At 40.1% G+C, this 16,081-nt stretch overlaps 1 protein-coding gene and 1 long non-coding RNA gene across 2 annotated transcripts in view; one reads left to right on the top strand and one right to left on the bottom strand.

The window, feature by feature from the left end:
* Positions 1 to 16,081, bottom strand: part of LOC103619698 (von Willebrand factor D and EGF domain-containing protein) — a 171,623-nt gene that overhangs the window by 4,684 nt on the left and 150,858 nt on the right. Inside the window, exons 26-28 of the mRNA XM_017740262.1 lie at positions 10,253 to 10,348; positions 9,032 to 9,127; positions 1,909 to 2,006 (exon numbers count right to left, since the gene is read on the bottom strand). Of these exons, the coding sequence (XP_017595751.1) occupies positions 1,909 to 2,006; positions 9,032 to 9,127; positions 10,253 to 10,348 (290 nt within the window). The remainder of the gene's footprint in view (positions 1 to 1,908; positions 2,007 to 9,031; positions 9,128 to 10,252; positions 10,349 to 16,081) is intronic.
* LOC108448160 overlaps positions 1 to 16,081 on the top strand; it is a 156,622-nt gene that overhangs the window by 103,439 nt on the left and 37,102 nt on the right. The window lies entirely within an intron of this gene.

Here is a 16,081-nt window from a genome sequence, read left to right as displayed (position 1 = left end):
AGAGAGAGAACAGAGCTTGCACCTTGGTTGGTCTGGCTCAGGAAAATGGGACGGAATCAGGCAGCAGAGGCTCCAGTTTCCTTCAGACATGTAAGTGTTGCCTCTGAGAGATCTGAGCTAACTTTTCCCTGTGACTACCAAGGTTGAACCAAGAAGTATCAATTTTACTCACAGCAGACTGGGTGTATATTCTGTGTCAGGAAAATCAAAACTGTGCTCTAATAATGCAGCTAAATACTTGAACAATTACTCTGATATCTATGACTGACAGGCTTGGAGAAGAAGTTGATTAAAGCCTTTGCAGATTGTTCACTTACACCCAATCCAGTCTGATAAATGAACTCTTGGGACACCTACCATCCCAAGTTTTTACAGAAACGCGGGTACGTGTACAGTTTACTGTAAGCTATGCTAGTAAGTTAGCTTTTCATTTCAATATCTCTCATAATTTTGATTTTTTGGAGGAGTAGCTCATTTGCTTTCATATAACATGAGCCATGTAATTTATGTTAGATGCCATGAAATCCATAATATTAATTACTAACTGAATTCAGCTTTCAGCAAGGCTCGCAGATTGAAGGAAACCTGTTAAATTGCTTTTATTCAGAACATTTCCTTCATCACATCAAAGCAATTCATGTCCATATCAGTGTGGCCAATCAGGATTTCTGCAGAATAAGCCCTGAAACTGAAGAGTGCTTCAAACAGTCTTAAAAACTGTGAGATGAATCATTGCTAGGGAGACATGTGTGTTTGTATGTGTCACTGGTGACTTGGCATTTTGGACTTACATAATTTGCAAAGTCTTTTTCTGCTTTCTTTTTCTATCAGGACTGATTTAGAGTGTAATAGTTTATTCACGTGGAAAAGGAAGCTTGATTTTTCTTTTTATTTAGTATTTTCTGCTAAGTGCAATAGACTTCCACTTCATTTGTGAAATGACAAATATCCTATTTTGCACATTCACAACTAGAAAAATGCTTGAAAGCAATCCTGGTCATCTTGGTCTGATGGATCCAAAAGGGCAACTCTTGACCTACCAAGGGAGGTCTCCTGAACAGAAGCACCTGCAGAGAATAATTCCAGTTTATCTAGTCATATCCCTGCTTTCATTTCGACTTCTTCTCTTAATTATTTGAGAAAATGTGCATCTTACTTTCATAGGCTATGGCCAACCTGTTTAATAGATTTTTTTATATATAGAAAATTACATCACTTACTCATCTTATCTACATCATCGTATTTCAGTATTGATGTAGGAGATGTAGTTTAGTAGGAGAATGTACTTGTTAAAAAATCTATACAGGACTTTGTGATATTAAAATCTAATCATCATTAACAAAATTAAGTGACTATCTGAATAGAGTTTCATGCTCTCTCTTAGTATGTTATGTAATTGAAATGAAAATATATTGATTTTTGCCCCTGGCCTTTCAGTACAGGTAAATGATGGGGCAATGTTGTGTTTTGAGAGCTGGAGACTGGGCCAGCCAGGACATCTGTCTGGAATAGTGTTTGTGATATGGGCAATGGCTGTGGCTTAAAGAAAACCAAACTGTTTTGTCTTAGTGGTGATGCAGGGGATGAACTGGACTTGAAGACCTACACTGGTGTGATGGTCAGGTCAAGGTCATCTGCCAGATGTGCTATAGCCTTGCAAACTATTCTGGTAGTCAGACACGTCTCATTGAGGGTAAAGCAAAAAAAAAAGGAAAAAAAAAATCTAGAACTTGGATAAAGGCCTAGTTTGCAGCTGAGAATTCATTAAGCCTCCTTTCAAATATTCTATAACCTTATTTACATCTTCCATAAGGTTAACAGGACTTTATTCCATTTACCTGTAAACTATTTCAGTTACATCTGGTTATTTTTGTCGTTACCATGAGGATCAGTGGGTTTGGGCCTTACCTTCTTTTCACATGCTGAACCAGTATAGCCACTTCTGCAAGCACAGACATTTGGTCTGACACATCTGCTTCCAAACAAACAGTTCTGCTCACAAAGTGCTGCAAATGAAAGAGAAAGGTCTTTAGAAATACACTTATTCTAAGTCTTGTAGTCAGGATGTGAATATTTAAAAATATTCACGTGGTTTGTCATAGGTTTCTTATGCCTCTCTCATGTTTACAATTTTTAGTTTTTCCTTTTTTTCCCAATGATGGGGAAAGGGAAGACTGTGACAAAGTGATCACCTTGGCTCAGCTGGAAATGCACCAGCACAAGACCTAATTTTTAATGCCAGGATACATTCTGGGCATTGATGGTTGGGCATCAATGTGTCAAAATTGATTTTCTTTTGTTCCAATTAAAAGAAATAACAGCTGTTAAAAAAGCTGACCATGAGCTGAGATGAAAGAATATGTTAAATATGTACTCCCAAAGGTGATGCTATCACAATACATAAATAAACAGGAAAATTTAGTGAACTTCACACCTCTGGAAACCAAATAAGAACCTGTGATTTTATGGTCATAGAGAACCAGTAATGAGCTACTTATCCCAAGGAAAAAGAAATCAGAGAAACATTTTATCTTTAATCTAGAGTGCCACTGCATTTATAAAGGCCCATCAATTTGAAGATATTCTGCTAATAAAAGAATCAGTGTTCTATTATTTTTTAAGAGAGAAAAAAGCAATTAGTCAGATTTCAGCCAGTTTTTCATCCTCATTAGCAGTTTCTATTGTTATGACCTTGTTTTGGCATAGAGGAAAAAGAACAGCCAATTCAGAGGGCACCAATTTAAGAAGAACACACGTGTCACAGTATTTTAATTAGATCTCATGAGTTAAACCTTCCATAAATATTGCCAGAGTATTGTATCCTGGTTACAGGCAGTCAAACTAATGCTTTCAAAACTGGTCAGATGGGACTCAACAAGTGGTTTCCTACGTTTTCTTGTGTGGCAGAGGCATATAGGAAGCTGCCAGCCATGCACCATTAAGACAGAGCTGAAAATGAAGCAGACACATGTCTGTGACCAATCTCCTTCAGGATGGAGCAGAATGTTCCATCAGATTTGAATGAATTTGCTGTATTCCTATGAGGATTCTTTTTTTTGTTTTTTCCACAGAAAATCAACTTTAGCAAATTCAAGAGCTGAAGGATCAAATTCCACAATTTCAGTTTGTTGCACTTAGGTTCTGATTTGGACACTAATTTAAGTTCATGCAAAGTCTTTGTGTTGAGATCCGAAGTCTCAGAGACAGACCAGGTCAAACTTCTTTAGGAAACATATTGTGGGATCCTAAGCCTTCCAAAAGGGATTCTCAGAGTTATAATAATTGTTATAATGACCTTGTGAGGCCAGTGTCATCATGTTTAACACCTGGAATTTGTATTGGGTTTGTTCTATCAGGTTATTATGTCAGTGTGGAGGCTGAGGTTTTGGCACAGTAGGGAATATTAAAATCTAAATATCTATAACAAACTGCACAGCTATGGGGCAGAGGAGCAAAGAACCAGACTTACTGCCACTCTACACATCTTAAGGAGGAGAGGCTGTAACCAGCTTGGCAAAAGGGTATTTTTGTAATCAGGTAGTGAGGGCTCATGCTGTGTCAAAACCACTGACCCAGTCCATGTCCAGAATAAGAACACACACAGACCTGCATGTGCTGGTGACCTTCAGGTGCTCCTTTTGGAAAAGCCAGCTCTGTCAGTGGCTATTTGGGGAAGGAGTCCAGTGACCTGGAGCTAGGAACATGTCTTCCTGGTCTGTGAGCTTTTTGTTCCTTCCCTGCCACTTTGAAAAGGTAAAGTGCTCTTTTCTTGAAACAAAGTTTAAGGAAGAAATTTGGTTTTGTTCGGTGTCTGTTGCAAAATTCTCTTTAAGGTCCAGAACTGTGAACTTCAAACTTCTGAATTTCTCTTTCTTCTGAGAGGGCAGGGGCAAGTTTGAATTCTGGATGTGGAGGGGGCAGAGGAGGAATGAAATCACACTCAAGCTAGAGTGGAGCTTATCATCTGCTGAGCACTACTCCAGCTCCTCCATGAACCTTGAAAGGACAGATTTATAATTGGAAAATCCTTAGAGTTTCACTCACTGGAACAAAACCATATCCCAAGAAGGATTGCATCGTCAGTGGAAAAGGCTCCTTGTGCCCAAGCAAGTTTTGTTCTGCTGTATGGTAAGCAGGAAGAGAGAGAACTGTGTGTGGTAATATTATTAAAAAAGAACTGTGTATATTTCTATTATTTGTTTGATATGAACATGGGCTGGGGAAAAATGGAAGCTGATTTTCCTTTCAGCTTGGTAGATAAAAGATAGATAAAATAGGAACAGGTAATGCAAAGAGAAGTGGATTTTTCTGCAGATCCCGATAGCATCTGGGGGTGTTCTGGTTCACATGGGCATTAGATGAGGTATTAGGAATTTTTTTCTGTCTGTGGTTTCCCTGATTCTCAGTGGATGCAAATAAATTTTAAAAAGGGAAAATATTTCCTCCTTTTTTTATTCTTTTCTTCCTATCTCTCCCTGTTCACCCCCCAGCTTCTTTCTGTAGTGCTCAGAAAAACAAGAGCTCAGTTAGGAGAAAAGTTAAAAACATTTCAGAGGAAAATTGGAATTGACATCACAGAGGATAATAACAGAGCTGAAGTTCAAATGAGTATTTCATAAATGTATTTACAAGGCATGCTAAGCCACTAAACACTAAAAATGACACCAGCTATGTATGCATTACCCTGTACAGATTCAGCAAAGTCATTTAACAAGCTAAGCTTATGCTAAAATTATAATCAATAAATGCCAATTACAGAAAGAGTTTTATCCCTGCATGTTTAAAGAACAGAGCTATAATTTGCATGCGAATGACATTCTTTTCAAAATTATTTGCTTTTTTTTAAGGTTTGGAAGGGTTACAGAGGAAAGTTTGAAGAAATCCTGCCTGGGATTGTTCAAGGCAGAGAGAGAGAATAGGGAAGAATATTGAGGAAATTATAAGGCCATAAGCTTGACACTTATAACATGCAAATAAAGAGAAGTTATTCTGAAGGGCAATGAGGAGCCAGTATGGGTTCAATAATATTAGAACAGAAGACAGCAGCATGAATTTTAATGATGAACATCCTTCACAACTATAACCTTCTTATACTTTATAATTAATTGTTAGAATTATACCTTGATCCTGCATTCAGAGCCTTAAACAACAGATTTGTACCCCTGGCCAGAAGGCTTCTGACTTTACCGAGTTGTGTTTTGGGTGTATTTGTCAGGGTAATCAGATTCTGCTGCCATTTCTTTGGCCTAATATTTCTTTCTGAGCTCAAGAAAAAGAGAGGTGCAGTTACCAGCACAGGAAGCAAGGGGAAGCCACAGGCATGGAGCTTTAAACGGGGTGTCTAATATGGAATAGGAAGGAAACCACTGATGGGAAAACATGGTGACCCTGAGATACCATTTCCTTCTTTTCAGAAAGGGAAGGTTTCAGATATTTTTGCAGCCATGAAAGCTAAAAATGGGGTCAGACAAAAAACCTTTTAATGGAAGAACCCTCATCTATAAAGCTGCTCTTTTCTACAGCTGAGACACATTGAATATCTCAAGTTACGTTTTTTTAATGCGTTCTTCCAAAAGGTTATTTCCCTACATTTGCAGCAGAGTCTGAAAATTGACCATTATTCCTTAAACTATGCCCCTCAAAGTCATAGGTATTTATCAAGGATAACGTGTGTATTCCACCATACACCTTATTTGTTGGGACAAATGACCTATTTTATCGATTCTCTTTCAGAAGCCATTCTGTTCAGTTACAGATGAGTGCGGAAGAAAACTACTCTTTTGACTGAGCTCTTTATTTACAGTCTGATAAAGGAGAACTATTGTGTTTTATCCATTATCAATGTCTACTGAAAGTCTCTTTTGCTCTTGCTGAGTGCTCTAGTTGCAGCCAGGAACTGGTGAAACTCTAAATAAACTTCCCTGCACAGATGTCTCTGGAACATCATTGTGAGCTTGGCTGATTGGAGCATTAAGAAATCATAATTCACTGCATGACATGGACGTGCAATTCCATTGTGCATCATTGCAAAAGAGGCAGAGCTTTTGCTTGCGTGATTGCATCTCCAAAATATAGCAGAGCTGTTCCAAATTAGATATAAGCTCCTTAACATACAGTGGATAACTCTGATATTACAGCCCATTCTAGCTCTCTGAGGCATTTTCAAAATATTTTAGAAATAAAATTATTCTGACTTAGACTTTCTGCAATCTTCATTGCAGTAGAATGGAAAATCTGTACTAGGATACTGTCAATGGCTTTGTCTTCTGGAAGGTTGAAGCATTTTGGGTTATCACTTGTGATGGAGATCTGTGTCTTTGCTCCTGGTGAGAGGTGACAAGAAGATCTGAGACATCAGTATTTGAAATTGTAAATATTTAAATTATTAGCGACCTAAAAGTAGAGAATGTTTTGCCTTTTCTGGTTTAGAAGAAGACTGAAGAAAGAAAATGTTTAGAGAGGAATTATTGTGGCAGTTGCTGCCTCCAGTGATCTTCTTGAATGGCCCATGTAGGCTCAGGCCTTTGTGAATTAGAAACTGAACAGATGGAGGAGATCTGTGACTTCTTATTAAAGATAAATCAAAAAATAGATGTCCAAGATGATTTCTTAATATTGTCCATTGTCCCTTTCGTTGGCTTAAGGACCTACTCTGGCTATCTCAGTACAATCTATTCCATCTGGGAAATGTCCAGAAAATAGTAGTGGAAGTCTCTGTGCATCCTGTGCTTTAGTTGCCCTCCTAAATGTGTTAGGAAGTCAGTGAGGAAAAAATGAGGTTCAGGGTATAGATGAAACCTGTATCTGCATTTCCATCACCACCATTCCGATAAGGGCAGTTGAGTGAATTCACAGGCTAAAAACAAAGAATCAAGCTGGGATTATCTAATCTTCTCCTACCCTTGAAAAAGCCCCTGAGAAACAATCCAGCCCTAATGGATTCTGGATTACAGAGAAATTACAGTGATCATTGAAAAAACCTTTCCTCTGGATTGTTATTTGTAGAGTGAGATGGAATATTTGCATTATGAAATGGGAACTATTGAAATTAACTAAATGGAAACAACTGAGATGAATCATATAAAAACATAGAATTAATATGTAGTATGAATTAATATATTCAAATATAGTATAACAAACAATATTTATTGATTTAATATCATATCATAGAATAAATAAATAAAAATATGAAAATATTTTTATATAATGAAAAATATGTGGCTACTCCTTTCTTATCTTATAATGTGAATATTTTGCTCTGTTATTGAGTTTAATAGCCAAAGTCTGTAGTTAAAGTGGTGCAAATCTAGGCTGAATTTAGCCTTGCTGATACTACAGTGGAACACAGAATTTGGGAATACACATCCAAGCAAGACTGGGGTGCTGAGCTCAGGGAAACCTCAGGAGCTTAAATGTGACAAAGCAGTTTTGCACAGGGGAGTGGAGTGATGAACCAAAGAGCTCCTTGCCAGAAGCACAGTGGGTTCTGGCAGAGCCTGTGGGTTTGGCCCGCTGTCCCTGTGCTGCTGGGAGATGGGACAGAGGCCAAAGCAGTACAAGAGCAACAAAAAGAGTAACCAGGGGTTGCTTCCAGGCTGCTGAGCTGCTGCAGCCTGAGTGGCTCCGCCAGAGCCGAGGAGAAGGTGAGCGAGGGAGGCACTCAGGAGGCTTTTCGTGGATAAATCCATTTGTTTCATGGAGTTCTGGGTTTGAGGGAACAGCCTCCCATTAAAACATGAAACATGACTTGCTTTTAGGGTTACACTTCTGTGCAAAACTTTATACCTAACATCTGTGAGGATGAAGACTTTGCTGTTCCCCTGCTTCACCCCTGCCTCACTGTGAATACCCTGGAGCAACATTGTGAGACCTCACCATCTGCTCCCTGACAATAGTCTTCTCTCTTTCTCTTTAAAAAATCAGAAATTTGGGGTTGCTGTGGGACCTGGGAGTTTCAGCCAGATCCTTTTGGACAAAAAAAAAAAATGATTTAACCTCCCACTATGGGAAAAAATAGTAAAACCAGAATGACTAGCAAATGAAGGGATTTGGAGCAAAGTTTCAAAGGTTAGATAAATCTATAAAAAATTACCTGGGCTTGTGTGCCTGAATAAGACAGCAGAAATTTTTAATGTTCGTCTTCCCTTTCACTGGAACAAGCACTTGTTTAATAATTTTAACACTTGTTTATTTATTTTATAAACTAAGTCAAGAATATGCCATCAATAACTTTAAACATTCCCATGTTCGAACCAGAAGGCAGCTGGCACAAAGAAACAATTACACAGCCATTGGGAGTTGGCTGACAGAAGATTTCCGTAAGTAATTATGCTCTGTGAGTGTGAGGGGAGAGGAAGATAAAAGGAGATAATGCCCTTTAGAGGGGATAATGCCTTGATATTTTCCTCATACCCTTTTGCTGTAAAGCTAATAGCAGGCACAAACTGAAGTGACCCTGAATGTAATTGGCAATAACACATCTCTTCCTATTCCAGATCTTCCAATCCCCCCAAATACAAATACTTCCAGCCACCTTGGTCAGTCTGAACAAGTAGAATTTACAGGGTCAGGCTCGAAGGTTTGCAGACACATAGAATTTCTTTCTGTGCTTAATGCCACCTGGGTATAGAGAATGGGTTCTCCATATCCTTTTCTCCTCGACCTCTCCTTTTTACCTTGTATTTCAAATTATTTAATCTAAAAAGTACTTATTTTGGCTAACAGGTTAATCTCAGCATCCAGAAAAAGATGAGTCAGGTCTCTTTCTTATGTTGAGTCTAGAAATGTCTTTGAAAGTACCAGTTTTACTGGCAGCACAGGACAGTTCTGACAAATAAGGCAGAATTTAGGTGCTAATCATGTTTCGGTTGACTTTTACACGTAATAGAATCATAGAATCTTTTAGGGTGGAAAAGACCTTTAAGATGATTGAGTTCAAACATAAACCTAACACAACATACACACAGAAGAAAATGTAATGTGTAGAAATCTCCAGTGGTTACGAAGCCGTGGTAATTAAGGGAACACTTACGGGTCTGGCACAGCATTCCCACCCATCCTCCGGAGCACTCGCAGATGTTGGGACCGACACACTCCCCGCCATTGAGGCATTTCTGCAGGCAGACAGCTGAACAGGTTGACATGAAACAAGTGAGAAGAGGTACGTGATGTATCTGTGTGGTCAAGGGCTGTCTGAGAGGTGACCTGCTAGGCTTTATTCCATATGGCCAGCTTCCAAAGGAATGGATGTGTTCTGTTCATCACATAAGCAGGATGCAGGATTCTTTGACATTTTCTTCTTAAGAAGTTTATTTTTGATAGCAGACTACCAGGAGACTTCACATTTCTAATGCTTAGATTGTCATCAGCTAAGAATAATCTGTCTGTGATACACTCATGCCTGTTATATGCCTGCTACATGTTCCATGTAAAAACCAAATATTTTCATAGTAAAGTTTGATATGTTTATTGCATGTATTATTTGTTCAGAGATCCTGAAGGAGTGAGTGCATGATCTGGTATATATGTATGAGAGACACTTCCTTCCTCCAGCATTTCTGAATAAATTATTAATATTATAAATTCAAACCACTGGTTTTGAAATCATATTTACTAGCAGGACCCAAAGGGTAAAAAGCCAATATTTTAATCGGGTTTGCATACAGTATGTCATCTTGATTATAAATTTATTCAGTTTATCTGTCAACTTCATGGTAATGAATAGCCATGCATGGAAAAATATTCCTTGAAAATATTTTAGGGTGAGAGGTTTTTTTTTTTAATTACATTTTTATGTAACGGTAGTCAGAGTTACAGAGTAAGAACACGTCATTCTCCAAATTATGCACCGATGACCTTGAGAGTACATCAGTTTGGAAGGCTTTTATAGCAGGCTTTAGATAGTTCTGTACTTTGAAATATATGACATTTCTCTGCAGAATATAACAAAATATGTGAAGCTGTTAAAACATAAAATCAATGCTTCATGTTTAATACTATAAAAATGAATTTCCATAACAAGATGTATAACAGAACTGCATGAAGCAGAACCAGGGTTCCCCCACACAGCTTTTTCTCCTTTGCAAGCATCAAGTGTTTATAGCATTTTGCATTACCTGTACTTAAAAATGTTTCTTCAAACTGCTGAAGTAGCAAAACAGATTCTATGTTGGTTTTTAGTATTGAAAGACTGCAAATTGTTGTTGACTGGACTAATTAATATAATCTGTTTGATGGGAGTAGAGATGCTTACGTTTGTTGCAGTGCTTTCCCCTCCAGCCAGAAGGGCAGTCACAGACATTTGGGTGGACACATTTCCCCCCGTTCATGCACGTGGGGTCACAGACACCTGCAGGAACACAGCAAAGGGAGAACATGAGAAATGGGAAATGGGGGAAATGAGGGAAGACTTTAGTAGAGGCTTCCTTGCAGAAGGTTAGTTTGCTTGTAATTAAAAACCAGAAAAGTAATTTGGATTTGAGTATCTGAAACACAGAGGCTTGATAGCTCCCATAAATCCTTAGGGGAAATGCTGTGCCATGTGTAGAAACTCTTGGGGGGAAGCTCCAGTAAGAGCTGCCTCACCAGACAGAGCAGAGAGGCACTGATTACAGAGGTTCCCGAAAAAGCAAGTGGACAGGCCAAAGATTGTTAGAGCTTTCACTTCCTCCTGGGAAAATTCCTCCTTCATGTTCTCAGATGTTCATTTGGATAAGAAAAGCCTTGACGAAGATGGATTGTTTTCACACTATTTTGGGTATGATTTTGCGTATCAAGCATGAATCCTAAAGATCTATTCCTGCATTGCTCTTTCAAACCATTACTTGTTAAAGCACTTACTTTTTTACTTTATTCTTTTGTACAAATAAGATGTGAGAGCTGAGTTGTTCTTTCAAACACAAGAAGCCAGATGGGTTTTCTGTTGATTTCATTAAAAATCTAATAGCTAGTTTTTGTGTCTCAGATTAAGCTGTATTTATCAGTGTTGTTTTAGAACATCCAGCATTAAAATCTCACATTCCTGAGAACTCAAACATCTGCAATCCCAACCTGCTTTGATGTAGGGAGATGCCATAGGCAGCTTCCCGAATTCCTCCTGTCCTGTTTCTTCTTGCCTGTTATAGTAAGTGTAGGAAATACCCATCAGGGGCAGGGTAATTCAGAAACATGGCAGTGCCGGTGTGGTGAGAGTGGGAATGATTTGCATTTTACATGGAAAGAGACACTGGGTAATTGGGCGGAGTACAAAGAGCCATGTAACACAGCGAGTGGCTGGACTGCGGTAGGAGAGCCAAGTCAGGAGGAGTTTGGCAGGGAAGGTGTGAGAACACATTTGTGTCCAGAGGCTCCTGCCACGTTCAAAGCTTTATAGGCACAGTGGAGCTGCCAGTGACTACCTTCCCTCCCGTGTGAGGGTAATTCAGAAACATGGCAGTGCCGGTGTGGTGAGAGTGGGAATGATTTGCATTTTACATGGAAAGAGACACTGGGTAATTGGGCGGAGTACAAAGAGCCATGTAACACAGCGAGTGGCTGGACTGCGGTAGGAGAGCCAAGTCAGGAGGAGTTTGGCAGGGAAGTTGTGAGAACACATTTGTGTCCAGAGGCTCCTGCCACGTTCAAAGCTTTATAGGCACAGTGGAGCTGCCAGTGACTCCTTCCCATCCGTGGTAATCGGTGTCATTCCTCCCTGCCTGCAGGGATGGGTGGCTGTGGGACGGCTCCTCCTCAGCAGGGAGCAGGGGACTCGAGGGGCTGACAGCTAAAATGCAGCAGTGCCTTCATCAGCCTCGAGGCTGTGCTGCCTTTTAGCGCATCAGCAGCAAGAACAGAACGTGAATGCTAATGCTGCAGCAATCCTGGCTGTCGATTGTCTCTGCATACAGCACTCTGAATGACCACAGCCCTCCCTCGGACCTCTACTGTAGGAAGTGGGATCCTGAAAAGAGCCTCAAAATAGGGATGATTACTAAAACATAGCATGCAAAAATGCAGCAACTTCTATCTGATGGGAGAATAACCTTCTGTTCCTCTCTCAGGGATGATCAGGCATTTTTAAGTAGGCAGATTTACTTTCCCTAATTACTCCTCTGATGTAGTGAAATATTGCTTTTGTGGCACTTCGTGTGCTGGCCTCTCCCTCCCTTCAGTCCAGATGCTGCTGCACTGGCAGCTTTTAGAGCTGTATTGCTGCTCTTGCTTGGCTGCTACATTTACATTTCATTCTGTGCCAAGCCTCCTGGGTCCCTCAGCATCGTGACCTGCCCTTAGGCAGGGCAGACATGGCCATGATTATAGGGGCTACTTGGAACCCAGCCCTCAAACTGCCATCCTGCATTTCCTTCTTTCTCCACCTCTCCTGATCCATGCTGTAAGCTTGGCCTCTGCTTACTAAGGCTAACGGGGATCTACAGTTCTTGCTGAGCTATTAAAAAAATGCTGCGACCACTGGTTAAAACCTAGGCAAGTTCAAAGAGTCATGGCATCCATAACTCTGAAATAATTTAATCTCTTATTTTCCCTCTTCCTTTTACTCTCCCCTTTGATGTCACATCTCCGATAAGAGATTTTTGATCCACAATATTGCATTGTGTTGTATTTGACTTCACATTTCAATTATAAAACAGCTCAGACATTCAGAATTTAGAAAAGATGAGCCCAAACAATAAAGTTTGGTTCAATCACCTTATGCTTTTTGATATTCAGGGACCGCAGTGTCCCCAGCACTGACCTGCTCTCCTAAAATCAGTTGAAAATCTATAGATTTAGTTTTGAGATCATATGAAACTCAGACAATATCGTCCCACCACCTCTTAGAAAGTGAAGTCAAGAAAAAGTAATGAGGGCAGTAGCACTTGTTCAGATGGATATTTCTCTCTTTTTCTTTCTTTTGTTGCTTACATTTTCTGTATATTTTTAACCTTATACAAACAATCACATTCCTGTTTTTCTGGGGATTTTTTTGGTGTTTTTATTTTTTTTTTTTTTACTGACAGCAGACTATTCAACTTTGGGGAGTCAAATTAGTAATTCAGCAAAGGTTTCAGCAACAGGTGAGGTCCAGTTTTGATCTGAATAAAACACAAAAGTTCAAACTGACTTTCAACTTCCCATTTCTCCCTTTCTTTGTCCAGCTGCCTTAAAAATGACCAAGTAGCTATGAAAATATAGTATGAACTGCCTTCATTACTTACGGCATCTCTGACTTCAGTGATAAATCCAAAGGAGTTCAATTCAAAGTGAACTAAGGGTTCAAGTCAGTACCAAACCTGTTCTGATCTGGAGGAGCACTTCTGCCTGCCTGCCCTCTGGGGAAGAAACTCTCTTTTTTCCAAGGAATTCACAAGCACCTTTAGGTAAATTAATGCAGTGTTATCTCTCCCCTTTTCCTGCCTGACATCTCCACCTTGTCCTCCCTTCCTTTAACTTTCTTCAATACGACTCCATCTCAATACCCGTCAGGCAGACTTCAACATTTGTTAATGATAACTAGTTTGGATCCTTTCTAGTCCCACTCCTTGGCCTCTGTGGAGGAGTTCCAATTTCAAAATAGCAAACAAAAATGTTAGAGTCTCTCACAGGAAAACTAAATAAATTATCAGACACTAGGAGAGCAAATCAAATTATTGCAATCCTCCCAGGTACTGGCATGACTTTGAAAAGACTCACTATTTTTTTTTGCCCTCCTCTTAAAAAGGGCCTGGCATCTTGGTCCTGAGACAGCAGAGGTTTGATAAGTTTTCCACCTCTCTTGGGGACTAGTCTAATGCCATGGGTATAACCACATTTGTGTCTTCCCTTAGCTCAGTTAGGTAGGATATATCACTGGGAGTAGGGGGAGTCCCCTACTATCCACAGGTCCTGGGTGCAAGCTTGCTGGCAGTCAGTGAGTATCACTAAAGCCTTAATCATTCCCTTGCTGCTAATGTCGACATTTCCATGCTCTTCAGCAAGAACCAAAACACAGAATTTCATATGCAAGGGTGCTACTCGAGTCTGTAATGCTCCACAATTCTGTAAGGCCACCATTTACAGCTAGGAACCACCTCCATGATCTTGTTTCCCTGAGCTGGTGGGTTAGATAAGGTAAGCCTATGCTGAAGGTGATAAAGCAGGTTGAAGAAGCGTGGTTATGTGTTGCATTTCAGATGAGGGGTGATTTTGATAAGGTAACAAGCAGCTGCAGGTGCTAAGATAAAACACAGGTGTTGCACAGAACATCACACAAAACGTGCACAGTTCTCCCAGGCGCTGAAAGGCATTCTCAACTTGCTGAGTTTTCTGTTTCATGCAGCAGCTCTTTCTCTTTGATGGCTTTAATGTGTTTCGACCTTACAATCACTTAAAATTTCCTGTGACCCTTTTCATAGCTTATCCCCTCTAGGCTCACTTGACCCAGTGAAGTGCTTCTTGCAACTCTTTTTATCAACCTCCATGAAGCTCCACACTGAACGCTTCAGCCCTAAAATCTTTAAGGCAGTCAGACCTTCTGCTTTGTCAGCCAAAGAGAGGAATTTGCCTGCAAAATAAATATTTCTGGAGATTACTGAAACCACCCAACACCTGAAATGTTGTGTGTGATGTGAAGCCTGTCCTCCTGCTGTAAGTAGCACCAGCGATAGACGCCCATAATTTCAGTGACTTCTGCTGCCTGCCTTTGTGCCCATTGATCTACAGTAACATTCCTACTACAATGTACACAGTATTAAGAAAAATATCCCTGTTATGCAAAGCCAGAAGGGACTGGGGGCAAAGTGAAGCACTGGGCATGCTTTGCTGCACTGCAGATACTAGGATTGACTCTATCAAAGAGTCACACTATTAACCAGCTGTATCTGCTGACCAGAGACAGCGCTGAGAAAAAGCCAGACATGTCCTCCAGATCTCCACTGCTCCTGTGGATTATCAGACAAAAACTCTTCCAGTTTAATCTGAGCCACCTTTAGACACAAGGACTTCATTACCCCTTTTCTCACTAGAAGGAGATAATAATAAGTAGTGAAAAGCTTTTAATTTTGTTGAAATAAGACAATCTTCATCACCAGCCTCATAAAGTCAAAAGAGAGGGAATATTAAACCAGGGTCCTAAAATCTTAGCAGAGAGCAATCCCCTGCAATGCTTCAGGAACTGAAACATTCCTGGCCATGAGACTGCACAGACTATTTCTTTCTGAATCAAAAATTACCTGTCATCCCATATCCTGAGCCATGGCTCTGATGAGGAGACAGTGCATCAAGCTGCAGTGCTGATTAGAAGATGCAGTTTTCAAGACAGCTTCTCTTTTTCTTTCTTTTTATTTTTTTATTTTTTTATTTGCCCTGTAGAAGCTGAGTAAATTGACCTGCTTCTCGGTGCATCCTGCCTTTGGATGGAAGAGAGAAAATAGCCTCAAGCAGTAACATCTGTGTGGGCCAGCTAAGGCAATGCATCAGGCTGTATCTTGCTGACAAAGAGCACAGAAATGCAGCCAAAAGAACACCTACTGGTAGATACATACTTCAACTTATCCCTTAAGTCCCCATCCCTGTGCTGACATTTCTGGGTGATTCACAGGCATTGTTTTTATTTCAGCTGGTTTTGAACTGATGACTTCTCTGTGGGTCCAGCGCATAATTCAACTTGTTCTATTGCTCTTCTGAGGAGCAGGGAGCTTGATCAGTCTCAGCTTTGGTTTTTCTATGGGTGCATGTTGTTTTAATGTTTGTTTCCTCCTTGCTGCTTAGTGGTTACCTTGATTTGGTGAGACACTCTCAAAAGCAGAGAGCTGTAGCTGGGGAGATACAACACAGTACGGACACGGAGCACGGGACAGATTTAAAAATATCACTGACTGGTCTTGTCAGGAAACTACAGCTTACAGAAGCTGAGCTGCGGACAAAAATGAGACCAGTTAATGTTAAAGAAGTGGATTTTGTGGTAAAGCTGGCACTTCTAGCCCTTTGCAGTGTTTGTAGGTAAAATAAATCACCTATTGATAAAACAAGGAGGATGTGGAGAAGCTCTGTGCCAGGAATGACACAATCACGATACTGCAGCCTTAAAGTGTGGGGATGTTGCTGATCCTTTTCCCAGGACGTGAAC

This window comes from Corvus brachyrhynchos, unplaced genomic scaffold (assembly GCF_000691975.1).
Source record: "Corvus brachyrhynchos isolate BGI_N302 unplaced genomic scaffold, ASM69197v1 scaffold126, whole genome shotgun sequence".
Classification (NCBI taxonomy): Eukaryota; Metazoa; Chordata; class Aves; order Passeriformes; family Corvidae; genus Corvus; species Corvus brachyrhynchos.
The sequence above is the reverse complement of the archived record's forward strand: the minus strand, read 5'-3'. Positions and strand labels throughout refer to the sequence as shown.